This window comes from Ailuropoda melanoleuca, chromosome 6, assembly GCF_002007445.2.
Source record: "Ailuropoda melanoleuca isolate Jingjing chromosome 6, ASM200744v2, whole genome shotgun sequence".
NCBI lineage: Eukaryota > Metazoa > Chordata > Mammalia > Carnivora > Ursidae > Ailuropoda > Ailuropoda melanoleuca.
This window is the reverse complement of record NC_048223.1, coordinates 15,459,765-15,487,679: the sequence shown is the minus strand read 5'-3', so window position 1 is coordinate 15,487,679 and position 27,915 is coordinate 15,459,765. Positions and strand designations below refer to the sequence as shown.

Sequence of the window (27,915 nt, the reverse complement as noted above, 5' to 3'; positions counted from 1 at the left end):
CGCCGGGATCACGCCCTGAGCCGAAGGCTGACGCTTAACCGCTGTGCCACCCAGGCGCCCCTAAATGTTTTTTTATTATATTATGTTAGTCACCATACAGTACATCCCTGGTTTTTGATGTAAAGTTCCACGATTCATTGGTTGCGTATAACACCCAGTGCACCATGCAATATGTGCCCTCCTTACCACACATCACCAGCCTATCCCATTCCCCCACCCCCCTCCCCTCTGAAGCCCTCAGTTTCTTTTTCAGAGTCCGTAGTCTCTCATGCTTCATTCCCCCTTCTGATTACTCCCTCTTTCTTTATAGAATCTTCATGTTTAGTATTTTTATTCTATTAACAGAATGGTAGTAAATATATGGGATTGGGATTTGAAGTGAGTAGGAATGGAAATGCTATTCAGTTTTTATGTATTGTCACAAGGAGTCCTTTGTATATCCACACAGTTGTTTGTAATGTAGTCCTCAACTGGCAGAGTTCTAATTCAGTCTAAATTAAATGATGTCACACTTTCCCAAAATATGATTAGGCTGAGGGGGGTAGCTCTAAGGTCTAGATGTAAAGAGTAAAATTACCACCTTATACCCTTATTTTTTATGTTGCATTTGGATTGTGTGTTTGATATATTTCTTGTTTTTAGCCTGAGGGCTAGTATGGATGGAAATGAAAACAAAACAAAGAAATTCTATCTTTTTGCCTTTTAAGATTGCTGCTTAGGAGGTACTCCATTTCATGTCACAAATGTTGGGAAAGGGTTATCAGAGACTTATAACTGACAGTAAACAACGGTGTAGATCAGTTTTCTGAAGGTCTGTACTTTAGAACATCTCCTAGAAATAAAAGATAAAGCTTTTATTCTTATTCCCTAGGCTCTGAAACTGAATGCATTGGGCACTTTAAGTTAATATTTTCTCTTCTCCGAGTCCATGGAGCAGGTCAAGTGCAGCAATTGGCTTTAGAGGTAAAGGAATTTTATATTAAAGCATGCTGTCTTTCTTACCACTACTATATGTGGTTTAGGCCNTTAGTTGAATAATGTTAATGTCTCTGATCCAGAATACCTTATATGCATGTTTAGAATCAAATTATTGAAGATAAATTTTTTTTTTTTTAAAGATTTTATTTATTTATTTGACAGAGATAGAAACAGCCAGCGAGAGAGGGAACACAAGCAGGGGGAGTGGGAGAGGAAGAAGCAGGCTCATAGTGAAAGAGCCTGATGTGGGGCTCGATCCCATAACGCCGGGATCACGCCCTGAGCCGAAGGCAGACGCTTAACCGCTGTGCCACCCAGGCGCCCCTCTTCTTCTTTTTTTTTTTTCATTTAATCTATTAAGCCAAGTAAATATGTTCTTAAAATTTAAATTAGTATACTCATTTTGAAGAGCAAACATGCACAGTGTTGTTTAGTCTGGTTCCCTGTGTGGTCATTGTCTGTCATGCATCAGACCTTGGGATGCATTATGTAGTGTCATGCAGTATGGGTGAAGAAATGGGCTTTACTGGGGAAGCTTGGAAGCCAGAGATGACAAGAAGAGAGGGGCAGGAATTCCCTGATCTCTCAGTGTCCCCAGAGACCAGGGCATACTGCTGGCCACACACTGTAGGTTTGTGTTCAGAGGACAGGCCTACCCCCTTCCCTTCAGTTACTGTCCCTTTTTATAGATTAATACAAAAGCAACCTCTTTAGTGAGGGTTACAGACAGACAACTGGGTTTTTATGCTGTTTACAGGAGCTAAGAAAGCCAGCTGCTCAGAACCTTTGGGCTTTAGAGGTCCAAGAGAAGTTGGGAAGTCCCTTTTTTAGGAGAATGAAACCACTGGTCCAGTGAGATGCTGGGTGAGGCCTTTTCTTCTGGGAGAAGCAGGAGGTCCCTGGCTACAGGGGTCTCATTGTCTAGGCAACCCAGAATAAGCTCCCAGGATCACTTTTCAGATGATCCTGCTAATTGTAACATACACAGTTTATTGTAAAGAACACCAAATTAAACCCTGCAGTAACAGGTTTATGAGCAGTTTGCGAATTAGTTGTATAATATGTTCTTAAGGTTGCATTTTGGTTTAAAAGATTTTTTAATAAAACAATACACGTTAAATTGGTCAAAAAATCTTAACAAGCATGTTCTTTTAATTGAAAAGTGTGTTTCTCTACTTAATTCCTCCATGTACCTTATAGCTTTTCAAATGAACATTATTAAATCTAACATGTTGGTTTGAGATGCTGACCACTTGGTTCAAGTTAAGCGACATTGATCTTTAGGTGTATAGTATAAAAGTTAGACTTGAGAGGTCATCCTCTTTGAAAGAAAAACATGCCTGTTTCTTTATAATAGGAAGATAAACTAAATCTCTTGTGCTGGGCACTGAAGACATTTACTTTCTCCCTCTAAAAGCAAGAAGTCTGTCCCAGTAGTGATAATCATTATCTTCCTAATCACTCCCTACCCCAGTTCTGTGATTGGAATATATAGTTATGGAGCATGAACCAGTATCGGATTGAATGCTTCTTAATAACCTCTAGATGGTGACTTGTTTCTAAAATATTTTTTAGATTATTACATTTAATTCTTATGTCTAAATCAGTAGGAAGCTAATATATATAATACATACATGAGCATTAACATTTTTAATTATTTTTATTATTTCACAAAAGATCAAAGTAAAAAAGCCAATCTTTTAAAATTAAATTCTAAAAAATTATTTCCCCCTCCATACATTTTTTTCACTTTTGTGAAGCTTCAAGTTTACTTAGGTCTGACTAATTGGACTTAATTTTACTTAGGTCCAGAATTATTTCCAGAACTCTTAATGTCCTGTTGATTTAATTTTCAGGTTGTGAATATAGTGACATCTAACCAAGATTGTGTCAACAATATTGCTGAATCAATGGTTTTGTCCAATTTATTGGCTCTTCTGCATTCATTACCATCAAGTAGGTATATTTCATGAACTGAGTTTTGGAAACCACAGCATGACCAACCTATAGAGGGAGCAGTTGCATAGAGAATAGAAAACCTCTGATAAAACATGGTATCCATATTTACTTTGGAATCTTTTAAGTGGTATTCTTTATATTAAAGTTGTCTTCCCATTTCAGAAGTTGAAACTTTAAGAGAGGTCCAAAAGCAAAGGAAAATAACCTAGGTTTTTCAATTTTCTGAGTATGGTATGCACATGAGTAATTGAGAATTGACCCATGGTGTATAAAGAAATATCATTGTTCTTGGATGATAGGAAAAAATGCTTAAGATAAAAATTACCTTGTTTTCAGCTTAGAGTTCAATCCTGCATTATTTGTCCTTTACTGATTTGATGCAGATAGAGGTTATTACCACCAAGGTGAGATCAGTTTTTAAAAATATACCTATCTTATTTCTTGAATACAGCCTGCACTGATATAGGCTCCTTTTAAACTATGCAGTTGTCTAACATACTAGTGTGTGTTTGGGCTGGAATCAACCTTGAGAATGCTTTTCAAAGGCAACTGCAGTATAGCTCCAACTTCATCACTGACTATCAGAATACGTTGCTCACTTGGCTTTGCCAACCCCTTGGAGCCATGTTGCTCTTGGCTCACAGCTATCCACCTCCTTGAGAGTAAGAACCTCTTTTCATTTTATGCCTTAGTGCCTTGCACACAATAGTGCAAGTTCAGTGACTTGAATGGAGTTGAATTGCCATTGAATAATTTTGTTTTCTTTAATAAATGACATTTGAAATAGTTCTCTAAAATGACAGCTTTTGAAAGTCATTTGCTCATTATTTGTGTCATACTTATAACTTTAGATTTTCTTTTTTATTGGTTTTCAGTAGCTTTGTGAGGCTTCAAACAATGCAAAATAACACTGACTGCGACGTAAAGAATGTTACAAAAATCATAATTGGAAAACTATAGTCCAATCAGTATTTTAAGCTTACAGGTGAAATGGCTGACATCTAGATATCTCAGCCTACTCTGCTGTCATTTGTATTTTAGACTAAATTATCTGTCTTCCACTGTTTGCTAAGGGATATTAAATACATAAAATATTTAACTTTCCTGTATCCCCTCAAAAGACTTACAGTGGCACATTTTCGGTAAAGTATTGTTGCTTCTCTTAGGAACCTCCCTTTGAATTTGTGTTCTCCTGTATGTGAACGGAGCCCAGCCCAGGGACCAGCCTTTGTTGTTGCTTCAGTATCAGCCTCATACTTGGCAGCCTCCAGCCTCTTTGCCAACTCTTACCCCATTGGTCACCTGTGTGTCATTGCTATTTGACTCTGGAAAAGTAAAGTCCAAGAGCCGAGTATACTTTGATGGCAAGGGATGAGAGGTGTGTAGGCTGTGTCCAGAAGGATACTGTCATGTCTTAGATTGGAGCAGTGTCTTGGAACTGCTGCTTCCTATTCACTTCTCTAAGACTGTAGCACCAGATAAAAATCTTTGATGCCTGACCAGTGTCTTCAGGGTAGTGCCAGGAGGTGAGAAGATTTTGCCTGTGTAGTGAACAACAAGGTAGGAAGACAGTATGGCACAGTGGTTACGAGTGTGAAGTTTGGAGTCAGAAAGACCTCTGTGTAAAACCCAGCTATACCACTCACTAGCTGTGACACCATGGACTGTTTTAAACTGAACCTCATCTTCCTTATTCCTAATAAAGCCATGATAATACCTGTCGCTGGTTATTGTGAAGAGATAAGTATGATACCCTCTGTAGAACACCTAGGTCAGTGCCAGGCACAGAGCTGATGCCCAGTAAATGTCAGCTAATGTGATGATGTGATGCATTCCTTGAAATATCTTTTACCCTGCAGGTCGCCAGCTTGTTTTGGAAACTCTTTATGCTTTGACATCAAGCACAAAAATAATCAAAGAAGCAATGGCAAAAGGTAATATATAGAGTTCTTTCTCATCCAGTCATGCTCAGAATAAGTGAAGCGTATTTTGAACTGTTTTGTGCAGTCTAATAAACTATAAGAATGCTTTGGAAGGCTTATAATTTAAAAAAAAGTCATACTGCATTAAGTTGAAATAAAGTTGAAAATGAATTCAGCTGATGAGAAAAGTCATATTCTTTATAGTATAAATGCTAATTCTTTTTTTTTTCCTTCATAGGAGCTTTGATTTACTTACTAGATATGTTCTGCAACTCAACACATCCACAGGTTCGAGCCCAAACAGCAGAACTTTTTGCTAAAATGACAGCAGACAAACTAATAGGTCCAAAGGTGAGCGCAAAATAGGTCCTTAGAAAAGAGTTATTTAAGCTCTGTTACTTTGTTATTGATTTCATGAAGTGTACCAAAGTCTTATGGTGAGGATAAGGACATGATCTGATGTGAAAGTTGGAAGATTGACATACTTGAAGTTGTTACTCTATGTTAACTACTTTGAGAAAAATTATAGTTGGAGAAGCCTGTATTAGAGTTGAAAAGTCTTAAGACCGTGTTTTTGGATTATGATGTTATACTGTTTACCTTCTTTGAAGAAAGAACAAAAGTATATGTAAGTTTTGACAGAAGATAATTAGGTTAGACTGTGACACTGTGAGGATTGGCCTGTGGAAACAGCTAGTGACAGGGAAATGGTGATCTATGTTCTTACACACTCCACATCTTTGTTAGTAAGGATACATCACCTTGGAAAGTAAGTCCATACAGGCATGTGAGTGTAACAGCCTCTCCATTCTGCAAGGAGATCTTTTGTCCAGAATCTGGAGATGACCAGATAACCTTTGGAAACATAGTCCTGTTTGTAGACCAGGAATGTGTTAAAGCAATGCTTCTAAGTAGAATTTCATCCAGACACAGGTGGATGGAATATCAACTCCTTCTGTTATTAACTCAGTTTCAGCAGAAGTAGTGCTCACTGAAGGATTCATTGTCTTTGCTAGCCCATGAAGCTAGCGCTTCAGAGAAATGTGTCAGGACTCAAAGGCTCCCTGAGCCCCCACTTCCAGAGTTGATTTTACATCAATAAAACAATCTGGATTTAGGTTTTTTCCCTGGTCTCATCTCTAGATCTGAATATTGTGAATGTGTCACAGGCCCTGAAACAGTTTTACTTTGGGAATAAAGTTAACAGTCTGTCATCACAGGGGTTAATGAGGGAGATTACATTTGGATGTCTATAGAAGGGGTCCATAAAAGCATGAATATTGATATTTAATACCGAGTTTTCTTAAAGCTAGAGTTGGGTAGCACATAGTTGTGATATCCAATATTATGTGACTTAGATAGTGTTTTAGCTGTTTAAACATGTACTGGAGTTGACTTTGAGCTCTTTAGTAATTTTTTGTCCTTTGAAATATGTGAGGGACAAATTTTATCAAGGTGAATATATTTACACTTAAATTTTTTGTATAGGAGCAATACAAGTACCAGCTCCTTAATTGAATGATTTGCAGGAAGGTATTTTAGAACTGGGATCGGTAAACTTTTTTTTCCTTTTTGGTTAACAGCTTTATTGAGATATAATTGACATAGCAAACAGTTCACACATATATTCACAGATTGGGTAACCACTGTCAGTTTTCAGCAATCCAGGAAAAAAAACTGTTCCCCTTAGCAGTCACTCCCCATTCCCCCTCTTCCAGCACCTGGCAACCACAAACTTACATTCTAGATTTGTCATTTCTGGGCAGTTCATATGAATGAAATCATACAGTATGTGTTACTGGGTGGTCACTTAGCATGTTTTCAAGGTTATTCCATACTGTTGCAAGTTTCAATACTTCATTCCTTTTTATTGCCAAATATTCCCTTGTATAGATATACTGCATTTGCTTTTCCATTTATCAGTTGATGGGCATGTGAATTGTTCCTACTTTTTGGCTGTTCTGAATAGTGCAACTGAACATTTGTGTGCAAGTTTTCATGTGGATATGTATTTTATTTCTCTGAGAGTAGAATTTCTGGATCAGAGGGTACTGTTTGTTTAACCTTTTGAGGAATTGTCATATTGTTTTCCAAAATGGCTGCACCATTTTACATTCCTACTAGTAGTGTCTGAGGGTTCTAATTTCCCCACACCCTCTCTAACACTTGTTATAGATATGAGTTTTGATTGTAGCCATCCTAGTGGGTATGAAATGATATCTCATGGTTTTGATTTGCATTTCCTTGGTGACTAATGTTGAGTATGTTTTCATGCTTATTGGCCATTCGTGCATCTTTTTTAGAAAAATGTCTGTTCGCATCTTTTGCTTATTCTTTAGTTGGGTTATCTTTTTACTATTGAGTTGTGATTGTTCTTTATACATTCTGGATACCAGTCCCTTATCTGATACATAATTTGCAAACATTGTCTCTCATTCCATGAATGTCATTCTGGTTTGTTTTTTTTTTATGGTGTCTTTTGAAGCACAAATTTTTTTTTTTAAAGATTTATTTATTTGACAGAGGGAGCGTGAGAGGGAGGGGGAGAGAGAGAGAGAGAAATCCCAAGCAGGCTCTTCACCCAACATGGAGCTTGATGGCTCAAATGGCACAAAGGCAGGGCTCGATCTCACTACTCCGAAATCACAACCTGAGCCAAAGCCAAGAGTCAGACGCTGAACTGACTGTGCCACCCAGGCGCCCATAGTACAAAATTTTTTAATTTCAATGAAGCCTAGTCTGTTTTTTTGGTTGCTATTGTAGCTTGTGGTTTTGATCTCACATCTAAGAAACCATTGCCTAATCTCAAGTTACAAAGAGCTATGCCTGTGTGTCCTCCTATTAGAGTTACACAGTTTTAGCTCTTGGATTTACATCCTAGATTCACTTAATTTCCATAACATGATGTGAGGTGGGGGTGGGACCAGTAAATTTTTTCTATAAAGGAAAAAATACAGTAAATATTTTATCCTTTTGGGGTCATCTGATTTTTTTCATAAATACTCAAGTCTGCCATTGTAACAGGAAAACAGCTATAGACAGTAACTGTAAATGGTTGTGGCAGTGTTTCAGTAAAACTTTGTATACAAAAACAAGTGGCAGGCCAAGTTTGGCTCCTAGTATGGCAATTCCTGTTCTCAAATAACTGAGTAGTCTGGATGTAACTCTGAGTCTTATAGTCAAAGACTTCGCATTATATAAATTGTTTTACTTAAATGTTTAATAGTATCAGTGAGTGAGCACTTCCTATTTTAATTCTTTCATGACCAAGAAAAGTGAAATGCTTCCTATTTTGTGAATGCTGTCTATTATATAACTGACATAACTTTCTTTAGTTCATTGGCTGCTTAGGAAGTTCAGAACTAAATTTGTAGTGTGTCACTATCAGTTATGTAGAATTTTTGATGTTTCCTTTGTGTACTGACTTTATATTAGTCTACATTCAAGTAAGTTTTTGACTATCTACTACGTGCCAAGGGCTGAGAATACAAGCAATGAGTGAGAAAGACTAGGTCAGGGAAGCTTTCCAGAAGGTAAGTTTGAGGGGCATCTGGGTGGCTCAGTCAGTTAAGCATCTGCCTTTGGCTCAGGTCATGATCTTGGGATCCTGGGGTCAAGCCCCGTATTGGGCTTCCTGCTCAGTGGGGAGTCTGCTTCTCCCTCTCCCTCCGTCCTTCCCCCCTGCTTGTGTTCACTCTCTCTTTCAAATAAAATCTTAAAAAAAAAAAAAAAGTAAGTTTGAGCACAGGCTTTAGTGATATGAAGAAGAGAAAATCATGTGAAGACCTCAGGGGAAAACTTCCCAACCTTCATTTTCCCTTTGTCTTTATGCCTCAAACTAATTTTCAGTGTGTGTGTGTGTTTGCGTGTGTAGGTGTTTATGTGTATGTGTATGTTGGAGGTATTATGTTTACTGCCCCCCCCCCTTTTAAAGCAATGTCTGCACCCAATATGGGGCTTGAACTCATGACCACGAGAGCAAGAGTTGCATGTTCTGACTGAGCCAGCCAGGCACCCCTGTATTTTTTTAAAGCTGCATTTTAAGTCCTTTTTGGAAAAAGGCACAGTATAATATAAAACATAGTATTGCAAAATAAATGCACTTGAAAGGCACAAAGGCAGGGTGAGAAAAATTTGTTTGCAAGGGTAGGTGGCATGGGGGAGAATTGGAGAGACAGGCCAACCAAGGGTATTCTGGGAAGAAGAAACAATGTGTGTAAGACATAATCTATCAAGGTGTCCTCCAGACAGTATATGCGTCGGCAATATTGAATTTCTTCAAGGGTCTTAAATTTGAAGCAGAGAGAAGAAATGAAACTGGATAGGTACATAAGAGCGGGTCATATACCTTTTCATAAACCAAGGTTGATCTCTTTGGATAATAGTTACGGCCCAAATCAGCCATAGCACAAATACAGCAGTATTCCATTCTAGAGGGATATAAAGCACACCAAACACTGAGCTGTCCAATGGGTCTTTTTTCTTTCTCAACCCCCCTCATTACAGGTCCGCATTACATTAATGAAATTTCTGCCAAGCGTTTTTATGGATGCCATGAGAGACAACCCTGAAGCTGCTGTACATATTTTTGAAGGAACGCATGAAAATCCTGAGTTGATTTGGAATGATAGCTCCAGAGATAAAGTATCTACAACAGTTAGAGAAATGATGCTAGAGTAAGTAAAGCCTTCAGGTAAATCACCAAGAAGGACAGATGTCTCCCACATAGTCCACCTCTCTAATATTTATTCTAAAGGTTAATGAAAGTGTATTTTGTGACTGAAGTTTGATATCCCCCCTCCTTCTTTTTCCCCCCCAAGGCACTTTAAAAATCAGCAAGACAACCCTGATGTGAATTGGAAGGTAAAATATACTTTTATTCAGAGGAAGGGATTTTGCATTTTGTTGATTTGTTGTTTTTTAATTCCTACTGAGTCAGTTTAATGACTATTAGATATTTTGTCATTAAGACACTTAAGTATTCCCCTGGAAAACAAGGTTTTAAATTTAAAAATAGGAATATACACTTTCTAAGTAATCGAAGCACCTTTTTTGAATTTTATTAAGGGAAAATAAAACTTACAGTATTTATTAAGGGAAAATAAAACTTACAGTAATTTGATTATATTGATAAGCATTTAATGGGATTTGCATTTTTTTGTGTCATATTGGACTAATGGTTAAGTGACTTGACTGTGATTCTTTTTTTCTTTAAAGTTGCCTGAAGATTTTGCTGTGGTGTTTGGAGAAGCAGAGGGTGAACTTGCTGTTGGAGGAGTTTTCTTGAGAATCTTCATTGCACAACCAGCGTGGGTTCTAAGAAAGCCCAGAGAATTTCTTATTGCACTATTAGAAAAATTAACTGAGCTCCTGGAGAAGAACAATCCACATGTAAGCTTCAGTCAGCAGCAAAACATTTCGATTAGTTTCCTAAATATACTGATGGTGTTTCTGTTAAAACACCGTCCTCATTGGCCATACGTTAAGAATTGGCTACCTCTTTCAATATAGCAGCCACATTTAAATTCAGATATACCCATTTACCTTTTTTGCAGCATTTGAAAGTGAAACTCGTTAGTAAAAGAGTTCTTTCTGAACCAAAGTTGGAGATGTCTATTGACAGAATGCTGTTTCTAACAATTACAGAGGCTCTAAAAGAAGGTTTCTGCCACCCCATTTCCAATGACTATATAATTTTAAGGAGAAACCTAAATGTTCAGTACTGCCCTGGAAGTGTGTCCTGCTAGGGGGTATTCTTCACTCAGCTTTCCATATGTGACTGGGATGACCCTCATGAGAGATGTTGACAGGAGAAGTAACTACGAGTGAACCTAGTACTTATGTTCAAAGCCAAAAGCTACTAGGGAAGCAGGAGTGAGAAAGTAGCCTTGGTCTTCATTTGCTGAGTCAGAAATCCTGGTAGTATATAAGGTTTTGTTATTTAAAACGTTAGATTAAAAATAATTGAGGTACGTGACTGTTGTTATATTAAACAAGCTGGCTATGGGGCAAGGTGATAAAGAGCCCAGGCTGTATTATTAGGTGGTCCTGGACCCCAGTACCAGCTCCACCACTGACTAACTCTGTGACCTTGAGCAATACTTCATGGCTCTGCCTCATTTATAGATAGATCACAGCACCTATCCCTAAGGGGGAGGTTTTAGTGAGTTTTGATATATAGAGGGACCTTAGCATAATGTCTGGCACCTGTCAAGTACCTAGAAATTACTCGTTACTATCATTAGCTTAGCACAACTTCAGAAGAAGAATTACTAGTTTACCAAATATTTGCATATGTCACTTTCCATAGTCATGTTTTCTCTTTACTAGGATTTTTACTACATATATAGTTTCCTTAAAAAAAAAAAGAAATCCTCAAAAAGCAGAAACTTAGGGAAAAAAAACACAGTATTTTCCTCGTATCAGCTTTCTTTGTGGGCTCATCCCAATTTCCATGCTCATTTAAGATGCTCTGGTTGCGTATGTCTGCATATAATGGTGTAAGTTACAGGTCTTTGCAACCCACGACAGAAAGTGCCTTGTGGCAACCAGACCTGTTCAGTAGGATTTTTAATAGAACTGGGAAACAAATTTCATGAGTTCTGCATTCTCCTGAACTAGTGATGTTCCCTGATCCTAACATTTCTGTAACATTGATTAAAACTTTCTAGTAATATCTTTCGGGAGATGACCTCTTAAACCTGCAACAGAAATGAGATACGATGTGGCCCAGTGAAAGGCTGCTTGATTAGGATATGACATTCTTAAAGTCCTTGGAATTCATGCCTTTTTTCAAGACGGGAAGTTTGTTGTTTTTTTAGGATTTGTGAATCGGTTTCCAAAAATCGGTGCTTAGATTTATAGATCTCTAGGTTAGAATATCAGATAATTTCCAAGGATGTTTAGGACTTATTTTGTCAGTCTTTTATAATTTGTTTGTGTGTTTGTTTTACACCCTCAGGGAGAAACTCTGGAAACTTTGACAATGGCCACAGTATGTCTCTTCAATGCACAGCCTCAGCTGGCTGACCAGGTCCCACCATTGGGCCACCTCCCCAAAGTGATCCAGGCAATGAATCATAGGAACAATGCGATTCCTAAGAGTGCCATCCGTGTTATCCATGCCTTGTCTGAAAATGAGGTATTTATGAATGTATTTAGTAGCTTGTAATTCTGGAATTTATTTATGCTCTCCTCTTCCTGATTAATGCACATTGCAGAACAAATCCCCTTCCTACCACGTGCCCTTCTGCATATGAACCAAAGTATTGTAACAACTCTTAAACTAATTCAAAAGATATAATTAATAGGAGACTGAATTTGGGTTCATTATTAGACTTGAGCTGAATGGAGGTTTTTCATATATTTTATTATTGTATTTACTGTGCTATATGAAATAATGCTGTTCTACAAGTAACCCCTTTTTTTGGATACTTAGCTGTGTGTTCGAGCCATGGCATCTTTAGATACCATTGGCCCGCTGATGAATGGAATGAAAAAGCGACCAGATACTGTTGGTCTAGCCTGTGAAGCAATTAATCGAATGTTTCAGAAGGAGCAGAGTGAATTAGTGGCACAAGTAAGTGACTTTCTAGATTCAGTACTGTTATAGGAAAACAAACATACCAAGCAAATAGATTTTCATTATTTGGCACTGATTTGGTTTCTCCGACTTAGGTTTGGTAGAGAGGTAACTTGGGGGTTTGTGCATGCATGATTTTATGTTTTATATACACATATATATCGGCGCATACATATATGTATCTGTGTATATGTATGTATATATACACATATATGTACACACACACACACACACACACACACACAAAGGTGGACCAACTGTCAAAAATCTTACCAAGTTCAGGGCGCGTGGGTGGCTCCGTCGTTTAAAGTGTCTAACTCATGATTTGGTTCAGGTCATGATCTCAGGGTGGTGTGATCGAGCCCCATGTTAGGCTCTGCACTGGGTGTGGAGCCTGCTCGAGATTCTCTCTCTCCCCCTCTTCCTCTCCTTCTCCCCCCTCTGTTCCTGCGTGCTCTCTCTAAAAAAACAAAAACAAAAAAACTTCAAAGTACTTTTGTGATGTTTAAATTTTAAATTTTGGTTTTCTGCCAAGCATTTATTCTTAGCTTGCCTTGTAAAATTTACTTCCTCCTCTTTGGAAAGACTCACTCTGTTTATTGATGCCTTCATTTCTTAAGTCATGTTTAAGAAACATGCCAAGATTATTGTCTTTTCCAAAGATACTCCGGGCCCACCTAATGTAAATAGGACTTGGTGGATACCGATATAGAGTAGACAGACACTAAAGGAACAAAAACCATTGCAAAAGTGATCTTTTTAAAATACAACTCTTAAATATAACTGGGCCGCCGTTCATCTTAAAAACTCTTCATTGGTTTCCCGTTACCGCCAGATGACAGTGACAGCTGACACACTTAGCCTTAATACAAGGCCCTGCATCTTTATATCCGGCCCTGCAATTCTCCCAACCCCTTTTCCTCATTCTCCTGAATGAGGAAGATTTTATTTATTTATTTGACAGACAGCCAGCGAGAGAGGGAACACAAGCAGGGGGAGTGGGAGAGGAAGAAGCAGGCTCTCAGCGGAGGAGCCTAATGTGGGGCTTGATCCCAGGACTCCGGGATCACACCCTGAGCTGAAGGCCACGCTTAACAACTGAGCCACCCAGGCGCCCCTCTCACATCTTCTATCCCCACTCACCACTTGTCCCTCATTCAGGCAGATTAGATGTTCTGGGTACATCTCAAGGAGGTAATTGGATGCTCTGAAGTTCCAGCTTACAGTTGGCTTGGAGGGGGTTGGTGTATTGGAAAGAACTTGGGCTCTGACCTTAGGCATGACACATAACTTAGAACATTCAGATTCCTCATCTGTGAAATAGTTCTGATTCCTCACAGAGTTGGTAGGAGAATGGTATCCGTAAAGGGAGGTACACTCACTAAATGTTGGTTACTTCCACCTCTTCCCTTTGAGATTCAGTTGGGTAGTGGAAATTTTGTGATACCTGAGTATTATCTAGCTTTTATTAGGCTGATGGGAAATGTGTGGTGAATGCAAAGGTTGATGTTTTAAGAAAATGTGAAAAAAAAATATTAAGATACTTCGAATTATGTGCCCATTAGTATGGTGTGATGAGAGGAAGCAGCCCAGTATAGTGGCTAAAAGGTCCTGTTCTGCACTTTGTGGGCCTGCATACAGATTCCATCACTGTCTCTGACTGTCAGGTTTTACAAACTCTGTGTGATGATTTTTCCATGAGTAATAATCATAATGCCTGTGTCATTACATGTTGTGAGGATTAAGTAAAATAACCAGTCTACAGCATTTAGAACAGTTGATGGCATGAAATAAAATCTCATTAAATAAGAGTGTCATTATCATTAGATCTATAGAAGAAATCTTTATTTGCATTGAAATGAAAGAAAGGAGGTTGTCTTCTTCCAGGTATGGTTCTGGGGTGAAATTGTTTCTTCAATGAATTTTTTTTGGTGTATTTATATATGCTCATTATTCTCTTCTAGGCCCTGAAAGTAGATTTGGTCCCATACCTCTTAAAATTACTCGAAGGCATTGGCCTTGAAAATCTGGACAGCCCAGCAGCCACTAAGGCTCAGATTGTTAAAGCTCTCAAGGCCATGACTCGAAGCCTGCAGCATGGAGAACAGGTGAGTCTGCACAGGGTGACTGCAGTTTGCTGGTTACAGTAGGATAGTCACTCGAGGGGATTCTTTTTTTGAATACTGATAGCATGTTGTACATTTCAGGAAGAAAAATGCTGAGATTCTTCAGCATAGAAGAATATTGAGCATTTAGTGCTGGTTAAGGTTAATGTTTAGTTTTAGGATTTATTGCTGGGTAGTGATAACCACATTCATTAACAATCCCATAATGCCATTTCCAAATGCCATTTTAGTTTTATCCTCTTTCTTTCTTTTTTTTTTTTTTTTTAAAGATTTTATTTATTTATTTGACAGAGATAGAGACAGTCAGTGAGAGAGGGGACACAAGCAGGGGGAGTGGGAGAGGAAGAAGCAGGCTCCCAGCAGAGGAGCCTGACGTGGGGCTCGATCCCGTAACGCCGGGATCACGCCCTGAGCCGAAGGCAGACGCTTAACCGCTGTGCCACCCAGGCGCCCCTCTTTGTTAATACTTACAATGTGGGTCAGCCACATGTATATGCTGACTTCCAGCTGGCCCAGTTATTTAATTTTCCTCTTCGGCTTTATTGTTACTGTTGCTTCTGAGGAGTTCCTCATTCAGTGTTATCCTCCAGCATTATCTACTAATGCTCTCTCACTCTATGTTGTTTTTAGATTCAGGTGAAATTTACACAACATAAGATTAACTATTTTAGAGTGAACAATTTGTGTTTAGCGTAGTAACAGTGTTGTGCCACCACCACCTCATCTAGTTCTAAAACATTTTATTACCCCAAAAGGAACCTCTATACCCATTAAGCAGTCCCTCCCCATTTCTCCTCCCCCCCCCACCTCTGGCAAGCACCACTTCATTTTCTGTGAATTTACCTATTCTGAATATTTCATATAAATGGAACCATATAGCTCCACCACCTTTTGTGTCTGGCTTCTGTCACTTAACCATGTTTTCAGGTTCATCATGTTAATAGCATGTATCAGTGCTTCATTTCCTTTTATGGCTGAAATATTCTTGTATGTATATGCCACAGTTTGTTTATCCATTCATCTGGTGATAGGCATTTGTGGAGTTTGTTTTGTTTTAAGATTTTATGTATTTGCCAGAAGGAGCGCGCAGAAAGGGGGGGGGCGGCAGGCAGAGGGAGAAGCAGGCTCCCGAGGAGCCTGATGCGGGACTTGATCCCAGGATCCTGTGATCCTGACCTGAGCCGAAGGCAGACGCTTAACCGACTGAGCCACCCAGGTGCTCCAAGACATTTGGACTGTTACTACCCACTACTGTTCTCTCATAAGTTTAAATTGTCTTTTAGTGATTCCACTGTGTTTGTGTAGAGTCTCCCTGAAGAAACATTTGTTATACCATTGTCCATTCTATCAGTATCACCACTTGAACATTTTAAAATAGTACTAAAGAAGGGAGGCCACATATCTTGCTGCAGTCATCAACTATATGTTTAGAAGTATTTGGGGTTTTTTTCCTGTGGGGGTTCTGAACTTGCCAAGCCGAGGCACATTTGTGTACTATGTGCCCGTGGCTGTCTTACCTTCCACCTGCCTCAGGATTTCTGTTGATGAAATTAGCCAGGTAACCCTGACACCCATCTTCTAATCTCAAGGGGAGGAAACAGGTGTGATAGTTTTCAGAATAGCAGCTCCTCTACCACCTTCCCAAGTAAGTCCTTCCGGTGGTGCTTCCCAGCTTGGGACAGGGAGTCTCTTGGACTTGTGTGGCCCCGTGTATATCTCTGCTCTGTTGCCTGCCACCACATTATCTGGCGCTGCCTGTCTCCTCCACCAGGACTAGACTGTAAGCACTTCAGAGACAGAGGCTGTCTTTCTCATCTTTGTGTCCATTGTGCTTCCACATAAGGAGGTACCCAGTAAGTATTTGATCTGAATGTTGATATGTGAAAGACAGCCCCGGAGTTGGGATTTCCTAAACTTTTATTTATTTATTTTTAATTTTTTAATTTTTATATTTTTTAAAGATTATATTTATCTATTTGACAGAGAGAGAGACAGCCAGCGAGAGAGGGAACACAGGCAGGGGGAGTGGGAGAGGAAGAAGCAGGCTCATAACAGAGGAGCCTGATGTGGGGCTCGATCCTATAATGCCAGGATCACGCCCTGAGCCGAAGGCAGATGCTTAACCGCTGTGCCACCCAGGCGCCCTATAAACTTTTTTTTTTTTTAATCTGTATAACACAGAAATATGTCCTTCATCTTAGTCCATTACACTCTACACACATATTCTGTACTCATATATGTATATACATCCCAGATCAGTATTTACCCGTTTTACATGTGATACTCTGGTGCTTTCAGTATTAACCTATTTTCTCGAGCATGCTGATCACAATCCTCTTAATCGATTTCATAAACTTCTAGCAGGTCACAACCCATAGTTTGAAAGACTGCTTTAAGTTTTAGCTTGAGTTTGTCGCATCTTCTCCCCAGACCCTGTCCTTGGGAATACTTCATGAGCTCATGCCACATGTTCAGCCAGTGTTACTATCACAAGAAAATCTTCCTGCCTAAATTACAAATAAGCCAGTAAATTATAGGTTCAAATAACAGTGTTCACTCTAGAGGGAAGATTACTTATTAGGGACTTTTTTGGGTCTGGTTTAAGATGTGGCTCTCCCAGTGCCTGGTATAGAATGTTTGATGAATGCTAGGTTTCGCTCCATCTTGGAGTCTTTCCTCAGCTGACCTTCTTCCTTTTGTCTTGGAACTTTGCTGTTTCTCTTTAGCTCTGTCTTCTACTACCCTGTCCTTATTAATTGATTTATGCTCAAAGAGTTTGCTTTACTTCCCTAGGTGAATGAAATCTTGTCTCGTTCTTCAGTCTGGAGTGCCTTCAAAGATCAGAAACATGATTTGTTTATTTCTGAGTCACAAACAGCAGGATACCTCACAGGTAAACCGCACCTAATTGGTTATTCTTAAGACATAGAGCAAAAACCACTTGAACCGTCCTTTTGTCCTGACTAGACTGAATGTAGCACTTAGCGTTTCTTCGTAGGCTACTAGCCACCTGTGTTGGGGGTGCTGTGGGCATACAGTGGACTTCTGGGGTTAGTCCTGGACAGATGTCAACTGCTATTGTGTTGAATGTGTGCTGACTGAAACATGGACCTTGCTCAGTGGAGACTCAATTAATTCATGGTGGCATAGGTTACATTTGGAGCACGAGTCTATTAAAATGTTTATCTTGAACGTGTAAAAAGAGTAGAGAAATATCTACTCAGAAGTATCAGTATCAGAAACATGATAGCATCATTCCATTTCTGTCAGAGTAACAGATTGAAACCCTAAATATGTACATTCATATGTGAAATATTTTTCTTCTAACTTTCCAGTGATTAATATGTAGTTTTACAAAATATTTACAGTTTTTTCTCTCAAGGGAAGAAATATGTGGGTACCGTAATGGAAAGGACATTTTATTATGTAAGGATCAGAAGATCATACATTTTTGAAGTTGAGGACATTTGTCCATTTGATACACCAATTGCATAACAACTTTGGAATATTTGTTTTCATACTGGCTTCTGTTTAAAAAGAAAGTCATACCATTTTTTGCTATATCTGAAGATGAAATATAGTCCCTGCTGTAAAAGTTTTCAGTTTGAAATGAACCTTAAGAATAATCGGTGGTTTTTGTCATCTGCTTGTGTATAGTATATATATTTAAAAAAAAAAAAAAGTCAGCTCTGTATCCTCCTCTAACCAGAGATGATGTGGGTAAACTGAGAGAAAAACCCAGCGGTTTGCATGCCAGTGTAATTGTTTTAGTAATCCTGATCACTAGTATAGAAGTTTATAAATCATGAAGACTAAAAACGATGACTTTAGAAAACGTTTTCTTGGTTTTAATTTTAGTCTCAGTTGTGACACTCCTGCTTTTTTCTTCACTATGACCACTTTCATATGAATCCACTAAAATGTATAAGCAGAGCCCTAACATTTATAAATACATGGTGCTTTGATTGCCAGTCCTAGGTGTACTTGAATGAAGAGCAGTGTTACAGGGCTCCCTTCTAACTTTTCCATGCCCTGTCTTGTGATTTCCCCGGAGAGAAATAGCTAGAAAATGATCTTTGTTTATCTCCTATCTCTCTTTCAAATTTGAAGTAAAGTTGTAGCTTCAAAGTAAGAGTATGTTCTCTAACAGGCACACTAAAAACTTCGTCTCTTTAGACTCTTTCCCAAAATTGTATGTAATCCCACCTTTTTGTGGCATTACATTCGTTACTTTGTATCTAAGGATGTTGTGACTGGAAAATCTGCCTTATTTTTTTCCAGCTAAAAATAACTACTTTTTTAAAAAAGTTTGGCCCTGAAGAATAATAAGATGTAGATTATAAGCTTCCCTACAGGGGGACGCCTTCTAATTTGCTGTGTTCTCCATTGTGCTTAGTGTTCATTGACTTGACTTCATACAGTAAAAGATCTGAGATGGTCCTTCACCCACTAATAGGATGTGGGCCAAAAGGTCTGTGTTGGAATACAGAAGAGATAGAGATTTATCTTCAGGGACCTAGATTTCCTTTAGAAATCTTTCAATCCTCACCCCATCCAAATTTGCTGTAACTAGAGAAAAAAGTACAGGGATTAAAAAGGTCCTGTCTGTGTCTTCCCTTCTACTTGGATCCCTGGGGTGACTTCTGAGTAAGGTGTGAGAAGAGCTATGATGAGCTGTAGGGGATGGAAGAGGGTTGGGGAAGAAGAAAAACTGGGGTTACAAGTTTCTTCACATCCTCCTTTGGGCATCCTCAAGGGGCAGCAGCTTCTGTATAAAGCTGGTCAAGGGGGCAGTGTATCAGTCCCAACTTGGAAGTGGACTGGTGGTACTGTGGCCATTCCAAAGGCCCTCCTGAAGCCTATAGACACGTCCACACGGGACAGTCTGGACTAGTCCTGAGCTGTGTTGGCCCCCAAATTGTCCAGTTCTTAGCACATCATCAGTCTGGGAGGTTCTTTTGGTGAGGTGTTTGAAAAATTTTTCCCATCAGTTCTAGTCCTTTTTAAAAAGACGGTTTTTAAGAGTCAGAGCACTGCTGGTTGAATTGTTGCCTACTCATTGTTCAGATTGCCAGATGTTGCCTTCTTGTGTTTGAGCTTTTCCATGCTTTGTATTGTGTGTCATGCGTGTGCAAAAGGGGCAAGGCCTCCTAATAACGGTAAAATCGTACCCATAACTCTGTGGAATGTACACAGTGGTGTGTTGAGTTGGAACTTTAATTGATTCGGATTTACCTCACTCTACTCTCAGTTGTGAGAGGATTCTCTAACCAGTGTGCAAATGAAGTAAGGCACTATGAGAATACACTTCACTGTCCCTTTTTCTAAAATACCTGTGGGGGAGTTTGGCAAGTTAGTGTATTTTGTGTAGGAGATGGGAAAAGATAGAGGAAAGTTAATCACTATTTCAAAGTAGGATAAGAATAAAAAAATTCATTTATGATTTTCTTCACCCTCGCTGCTGAGCAGATAGCATTCAGTCACATGCTCACGATTGGGGTTATAAATAAAGTGTCCTAGGCAGGATTACTCATTGTTGATGAATTGAGATAAGACTGCCTGGTTCCGTAGGCTCTCTAGCCTGGCATACTTGTTTTGTTTTATGATAAACAATCTAAAAGTGTCTTAGTGCGGTTTTACCCATAATGCAGAAAAGCTGTGGTTGATTGCGGGCCCTCAGTTACTTAGTTATTTATTAGGTTCTAGCAGAGCTGGGTACTGACAAGCTATCAAAATAATTTTTACAGTGAAAATCCTCAAATTACCTCAGTTACAAAATCAGAATAGAGAAGGAAGGAACAACAGGGAAAGGAAGAGAAGCAGACCAAGGTAAACATGCTTGTAGGAGTTGGAAACGAAGATGAAGAACTGTGTATACATACATACAGGCATGTACACACATATATTTAATTAGAATTGGAGATGAGGTTTATACACACACACACACACACACACACACACACACACACACACACCCCTGTATATGTTTATATTGTATTTAACTAGAGGCATGCGGAATAGTTAACTTGACTTCCTAAGGTCACTAAAGGGAGAGAGGGTACAATGTTTGGGTCTCTCCTCAAACCAGTCTGTCAGTCCTTCACAGAGTTGGCTTGTTGTTTTGTTTTGTTTTGTTTTACCTGATGTTTTTCTTTTTACACCTGTCCCAAGACTACACAATGTGAGCGATGTTAGGAAAGATTCCCTAAGGTCGTCAGTTTATTGTAGGTCACTGACTGCTAAGGCAGAGAGCTTCCTTCTTTTTATTTCCCTGCTGAGAATCCCATGTTCATTTTTACCAAAAGCCCATGCTTTTTCCACTACTCCATTATTGCAGCCAGTTCCCTTTTGTGGGATTCTTTGTTGTTGTTGTTTTTTTAAAGATTTTATTTATTTATTTGACAGAGATAGAGACAGCCAGCGAGAGAGGGAACACAAGCAGGGGGAGTGGGAGAGGAAGAAGCAGGCTCATAGCGGAAGAGCCTGATGTGGGGCTCGGTCCCATAACACCAGGATCACGCCCTGAGCCGAAGGCAGACGCTTAACCGCTGTGCCACCCAGGCACCCCTGTGGGATTCTTTGTTAATTGTCCATCTTTTCTTGTTCTTAAGTCTGGCAGCCTGGCTCAATGTTGCCGCATGCCCCATTTCTGGCAGCCCCTACTCTGTCCTCCCACCTTTCTCTGGAGAACACAACTGCTCTGTCCCATCCTAATGACTAGACTGTACCTTCTGGCCCCTGGAAACCAGACAGGGTCTAAAGGAGAGGTCAGAAGTGTGAGGGAAAGAGCATTTCAGACTTTATTTACAGAAATGTCCAGGCATTGGTTTGTCTTTCCTAAAGTGGCAAATGGTGGGGCTAGAATTTGGTCTCTTGTGGATAATCCTTTTAGGACCATCATTTCACAATTTAATTTTAGCCCATAGGTTCCCAAACTTTCTGAGTTCACAGTGCCCTTAATATCTTCATGATTTTTTTTTTTTCATCTACTCTTAGGCCAGAAATAAGCTAACAGTTAAGTGTTAGGTCCAAAGAACTTGAAAATGGTTGTGTGGTGTCCAACAGATGTTCTGTGTTTCCTTCCATTTTAAAATATCTAGCAGCACCCCTGTGAATTTGTCCCAGGGTGCCTCAGCACACAGTTTGAGAACAGTAGCCTTAGTCTATTTTCTATGTAGTATTCATGATTTGGTCTCGTAATCTGCTCATTTGGTGTGAATCAAGTTGAGTCCACAATTGGAAGTGCTTGGGAACTTTACCGATCCAGGGTGTTTGGGGCTTTATTTCTCAGGCTTCTATCTCTGGTGAGACCTACTTAATAGTTCCGTGGTAATCTTGCTGCTGCCTAAGGTTCAAAGAGTGATAGATTGGTGGGAAGTGATGGTACCAGCATGGTGCGGTGGCTCTGCACTGCCCTGTTAGCGGGGGTAGGCTGCCCCGGTGCTCTTCTTCTGGGCAGTCTGGGGAAGGCCTGGCACCCTGAGGGGGCAGAAGGCAGGAGTTGATAGATGCGGGCCTTCTGGTGCCATAAAAAGGGACAATCCCTTTTCCACGTTTTATTAGTTCGGGGTTCCGAGTGCCTCGGCCCTCTGGTTGGCACGTTACAGCTCACGCAAGCTGAATTGTCTCTGGCTGTATAATTACGTGCTAGATGCAGTGTTTGCTCAGTGACGCGAGTCATTTCACATCCTCGATACAAGTGCTTATAAGGTGAACAAGATGAATCTGATTTGTGCCCTTTTGTCCTGCCATTAGTCCCTGTTATGCCTTAGCCTTCATCAAACTGCTCTGCTGTTTGCACTTCCTTATAACTTCCCTTGCTGCTTATATTTCTTTTTTCCCCTCAGGTGTCTCTCCTTCCCTTCTAACTGGCAGCAGCCCCCTTCACCTCAGGAGCGGGCTTTAGATCCGCTCTGCCAGGCAGCTTGCTAACTTCTGTGTAGCTCTCTGAAGCAGGTAGAGAACCATTTTGCTAAATGCATGCCGCTTCCACTGCCTTTCTAGTTCTAACTCTTTGATGTTCCTTAGCTGTTTGCCTTATTTCCTGTAGTTGCAACTAAAAGTATTGCTCAGTTTGCGGTATTATGCTACAATGTCTCTCGCAAGTACTCTGTACAGTTTGTGCAGTGCATCTGGGATGTAATTGTCTCTGCAATGTTTAAGATGAACTGGAGGGCTAAAGCCATGACAGAGAATGCTCATAGGACACATCTTGATAAATGCTGGCATAGGTAGCATTTCCATGCACTAGCGTGTTAGAATCAAGGAAGACCTAGAAAGAGAAAATATTGGTATCTTTTCCCATAGCATTCTTGTTTTGACCTATGACAGATGTCCAGAGCCTTCCTTTTTTTAGAGACGTTGGTGTAGCAGCCCTTGTTCATTTGGTGTTACTTGTTGTGATAGCATTTCTTTGCACCAAATGAAAGTTGGTTACCTTGAATGTTGATAAGTGTTTTTCTTGGGCATTTCATCAAGTATGGCTTTTGGATGGGCTGACTGAGTATTGAGTTTCTTTCCTCTACTTGTCCCCCTCCCTTTTTTCTTCCATTTGATATAGCTGTCCTTTAGTGCCCAGGATTTTTTTGAAACATTAAATTCCCAGAATTGAGAAGGGACAGTTTCCCATGTTTCCACACCAGTGTGACTGTCCAGCCTCAATTTTGAAATGATTTTTACTTTGTCATCTAGTAAAGCCATACCTTGAAAATGGCACTGTGTAGCTGTTTGTTAAGGTATGATAAAATAGATGCTTGACTAGCTTCTGACGTTTTTATAAAGGTCAGTGTTTTCCCTTGACTCTGCTCTCTAGGTGTGTGTTTTCCTTTCTCTCTTGCAGGACCTGGAGTTGCTGGCTACCTTACTGCAGGGACATCTTCGTCAGTCATGTCTAACCTGCCGCCTCCCGTAGACCACGAGGCGGGCGACCTTGGCTATCAGACTTGACACATTTGTGAGAGACAATAAATGCTGAAAGGCCAGTGCCCAGTCCACATTCCTCCAGCTGATATGTTGAAGCAAACTCTTACTGCCTTTCTCCTGGTTTCATGACAGTGTTATTCCTTTTTCTATAAAAATATTTTTATTTAGGAAAAAAGTCAGTGATTCTAATTGTATCACGTTGTAAGAAAGCACTCTGTGGATCAACCTAAGTGGGTACACAAGAATTTTTTTTCTTGATGTATGTAAGCACATTCTGTTCCTTTATATCTGTTTACAAGACTGTGAATCAAAAAGACAAGACTTTCTTCCTAGTTTTTATAATGTTTTTTTGAATTAGTGTGACTGTGGGGTTGAACTGCAATCTACAGAAATTGGACTAGTTCACTTATCCCCAGAAAAGGGTCTTTCCCTCTCCTGCATCGAGTCCACGTGGCTGTCGTCCTCCACCGTCAAACACTATTAGGTTTTGTCCTTGTGCCTGTTCACTGGTATCCTCTCCTCAATCATTAACTTCTGAGAGCTCACAGTACACGTCGGTATGTATAACTGGCTTTACCAAATTGAATGAAAAAGGAGCTTGTGCAAAAAAATTTAAAAATTTAAAAACGGATGTCAAGATATGTTATGTAAGAGATTAGTGTAATTGTGAAATGTTCTATACATTATCAAATATATAAAGCTTTCTATATTGAATGTACATTATACAGATCATTCATATGTGTACATAAAATTTTAAAAATAAAGGGAATTGACTGCTTTGTTAATGAGATATATTTGTTCTAATTTAATTTTTCCCTGTGGGAGACCTCATGTCTAAGACAGATTTAGTAGTAGGAATAAACAACAGACTTTCCTCACATTCACCACTCCTCGTACAGATAACTACATTGACACATCTGATCATTCTTAACGTCCTTTGTTAACATTTTAGCCACACCTAAATTTCCAGAGACATAGCATTTTCTATTAAGTAATTCAGGAGTGGGGCAGCCTGTTAATACTCTGATGTGAGACACATTAACTAATTTTTAAGAGGAGAGAAATTTAGAGTGAGAACATATCTCGAATAACACAGATCTTAGCCTGTAGGTATCCTAATATGATCACAAACTGCAAGAAAATATAAACATGTAAAGAATACAAGCACTGCTTAAAGAATGAGGAAGTACCCAAACTTCCACGTTGCCTTTGAAAGCAAGAACCAAGTTTATTCCACAGTTGATGTGTAAACAGAGCTAGAATGGAGACTTATTCCTATGATAAGTCACTAATTCAGAATTTTGCATCATCTCTCAAAGATTATGGAGTAATATACCCATGTAAGTATTTTAATACATAACTGTGATTTTAGTTTCCAGATAATACTTGTTATAAAAATATGTTCATTAAAAGAGATTATAACAGCCAATTTAGGAGTAAGTGTTTTAGGAGAGTGCAAATCAGTCTCTTTCCTTTAAAAGCTATGAGAGCATAAATATTGTATTTATGATATTTAAAAGGCTATTTAAATTAATCTACAGTCATTGATATTTGAATACCAGTAATAGCTCATCTTTATTGAACATTGCCTGAGTGCCAAACATTATATAAACATATGTATATTAAACATATATAGATAGAGATATATATCTCCTCATTTAATCCTCAGAGCAAGCTTATGGGCTTGATACTGATAAAATTCTCATCTTCCAGGTGACGAACGTGGGCACAGAGAGGCAAAGCAACTTAGCAAAGTCACACAGTAAGTAACAGAGTAAGAAATCAAAACTACTTAGATATGACACCAAAGTCTGTGTTCTGAGCCATGATCCTAACACAGCAGCAGTCTCTAGCAGGTGTATGTAACTAGGAAAACAGCATTTTTTGGTCTTGTTTTGTTTTTAAACATTTTATATTGTAAACCAAAACAGATACAGAAAATCTCACTGAACAGATTTGTTTAATGAGTCATTATATAAGGCAAATCACCCTTGAAACTACCATCTAGGTCAAGAACTTTGCCAGCTTCTCCAGAAGTCCCTTCGTGTGCACCCTTCATAATCACAGTCCTTCCTTCCAAAAGTGACCACTTGTCCAACGCTCCCTTGTGTTTCTTTTATCATCTACGTGTACATCATTCATGTGTACATCCCTGAACACTAGAGTTTGGTCTTGCACTTTTTCTTCTTTAAGTATGCTTTTGAGTCTTTTTTAATCTGTAGCTCCCCTTCCATCCCCCTTCCCCCCATAACTTTGTTGAAGGCCCCAAGGCCATTTTTTTTTTCCGCAGAGTTTTGAAGTTACTGATCACACACTCCTGGTGCAGTTCAACTTAATCTTCTGTCCTTTTGCATACAGAAGCTCTATCAGATTCAGGTTCCATCCCTTTGGCAAGACTAGAGGAGTGTTGGTTTCTTTTGTTTGGAAGCACATTTTGTCTGTAGGTCATGTGATATTGACAATAATGGAAGCTCAGTGTGACTGGATCCATTCGTACATCAGGAGTTACCAAATGCTGCTGTTTGGAGGCCCTTTTGCTTAGTAACTGGAATACTTTCATAAGAAATGCTTCCTGCAAAAAGAAAAAATGTTAAACAAGTAGGACTACATCACACTAAAGTTTGTGCACAACAAAGGAAGTCATCAATAATACGAAAAGGCAACCTAGAAAATGCTTGTAAATTGTGTCCAATAGGGGTTAATATCCAAAATATGTAAAGAACTCAGTAGCAAAAAATCTGATTGAAAAATGGGCAGAGGATCTATATAGACATTTCCAAAGAAGACATACAGATGGCCAAATGACACATGATAAATGTTCAACATCACCAATTATCAGGAAAATGCAAATCAAAACCACGAGATACCACCTCACATCTGTTAAAAATGGCTAGTATCAAAAGGCAAGAAATAACAAATGTTAAAGAGGATGTGGAGAAAAGGAACCCTCGTGCATTGTTGGGGATGCAAACTGGTGCAGTCACTGTGGAAAACCATATGGAGATTCCTCAAAAAATTAAAAATAGAACTGCCGTATGACCCAGCTCTTCTACTCCTGGGTATCTATCTGAAGAGACAAAAACACTCATTGAAAAAGAGACATGCACCCCCTGTGTTTTTTGCAGTGTTATTTACAATAGCCAAGATAGGAAAACAACCTAAGTGTCCATCAACAGATGAGTGGATAAAGAGGTGGAAAAAAAAAAATATATATATATATATATAATGGAATATGACTCAGCCATAAAAAAAAGAATGAGATCTTGCCATTTGTGACAACATGGATGGACCTTGAGGGTATTACACTAAGTGAAATAAGTCAGACAAATACAAGATTTCACTTATATGTGGAGCCTCTAAAACAAACGGACTAACATAAAATTCGTAAATTTGGAGAAGACTGGTGGTTATCAGGAGGGAAGGAGTTTGGGGGTAGGCGAAATGAGTGAAGGGTGTCAGTTGTATAGTGATGGTTGGTAACTGGACTCACTGTGGTGATCACTGTAGTTTCTACAAACAATTACGTTGCATAACTGAAACTAATACAACGTAATATACTAATTTTACCTCGATAAAAGAGAAAAGGAATGCTTTCTTTTATCTGCTGTTTGTTACCCAGTGGCACATTTTATATGGGAAAGGCAGGATGAAGGCTTAATTCATTTCCTTATCAACGTTCAAGATAATTTACTCTCTGTCCTCTTCTGAAGGTGACCGATTTGCTTTCTTACTAGTACCATTATTGTTGTATTTTTTAATATCATAGATTTAAACATTTGCTGTGTTTCAGTCCTTTGCAGTTATAGGCATACCTTGTCTTGTTGCACTTTGCTTTACTGTGCTTCACAGATACTGCATTTTTTTTTTTTTACAAATTGAAGGTTTTGGCAACCCCGTGTCAAGCGTTGCTTGGCACCATTTTTCAAACGGTGTTTGCTCACTTCGTGTCTCTGTGTCACATTATAGTAATTACTGCAATATTTTAAAGTTTTTCATTATTATAATTTCTTTGTATCTGTGATCACTGATCTTTGATGTTGCTCTTGGAATTATTTGGGGGAATCACAAACCATGTGTGTGTAAGACTGTGAACTTAATAAATGTATGTGTTGTGGCTGCTCCACTGACTGGCTGTTCCCCCATCTCTCCTTGGGCCTCCCTATTCCCTGAGATGCAACAATATTGAAATTAGGCCTATTAATAACCCACAATGACCACTTGTTCAAGTGAAAGGAAGAGTTGCATGTCTCTGACTTTCAATTAAAAGCTAGAAATGATTAAGCTGACTGAGGAAGGCATGACAAAATCTGAGCTAGGTGGAAAGTTGGGCCTCTTGTATCACATAGCCAAATTGTGAATGCAAAGGAAAGTTCTTGAAGGAAATTTAAAGTGCTGCTCCAGTGAACACATGAATGCTACGAGTGAA

The 27,915-nt window shown here is 39.2% G+C and overlaps 1 protein-coding gene across 1 annotated transcript in view; it reads left to right on the top strand.

The window, feature by feature from the left end:
• Nucleotides 1-24,279, top strand: part of DNAJC13 (DnaJ heat shock protein family (Hsp40) member C13) — a 116,637-nt gene extending 92,358 nt beyond the window's left edge. Inside the window, exons 43-54 of the mRNA XM_034661823.1 lie at nucleotides 872-963; nucleotides 2,835-2,934; nucleotides 4,797-4,871; nucleotides 5,098-5,210; nucleotides 9,366-9,535; nucleotides 9,680-9,722; nucleotides 10,077-10,250; nucleotides 11,821-12,000; nucleotides 12,298-12,438; nucleotides 14,406-14,549; nucleotides 17,361-17,460; nucleotides 23,407-24,279. Of these exons, the coding sequence (XP_034517714.1) occupies nucleotides 872-963; nucleotides 2,835-2,934; nucleotides 4,797-4,871; nucleotides 5,098-5,210; nucleotides 9,366-9,535; nucleotides 9,680-9,722; nucleotides 10,077-10,250; nucleotides 11,821-12,000; nucleotides 12,298-12,438; nucleotides 14,406-14,549; nucleotides 17,361-17,460; nucleotides 23,407-23,513 (1,439 nt within the window). The 3' untranslated portion in view covers nucleotides 23,514-24,279. The remainder of the gene's footprint in view (nucleotides 1-871; nucleotides 964-2,834; nucleotides 2,935-4,796; nucleotides 4,872-5,097; nucleotides 5,211-9,365; nucleotides 9,536-9,679; nucleotides 9,723-10,076; nucleotides 10,251-11,820; nucleotides 12,001-12,297; nucleotides 12,439-14,405; nucleotides 14,550-17,360; nucleotides 17,461-23,406) is intronic.
• Nucleotides 24,280-27,915: the final 3,636 nt, after the last annotated feature.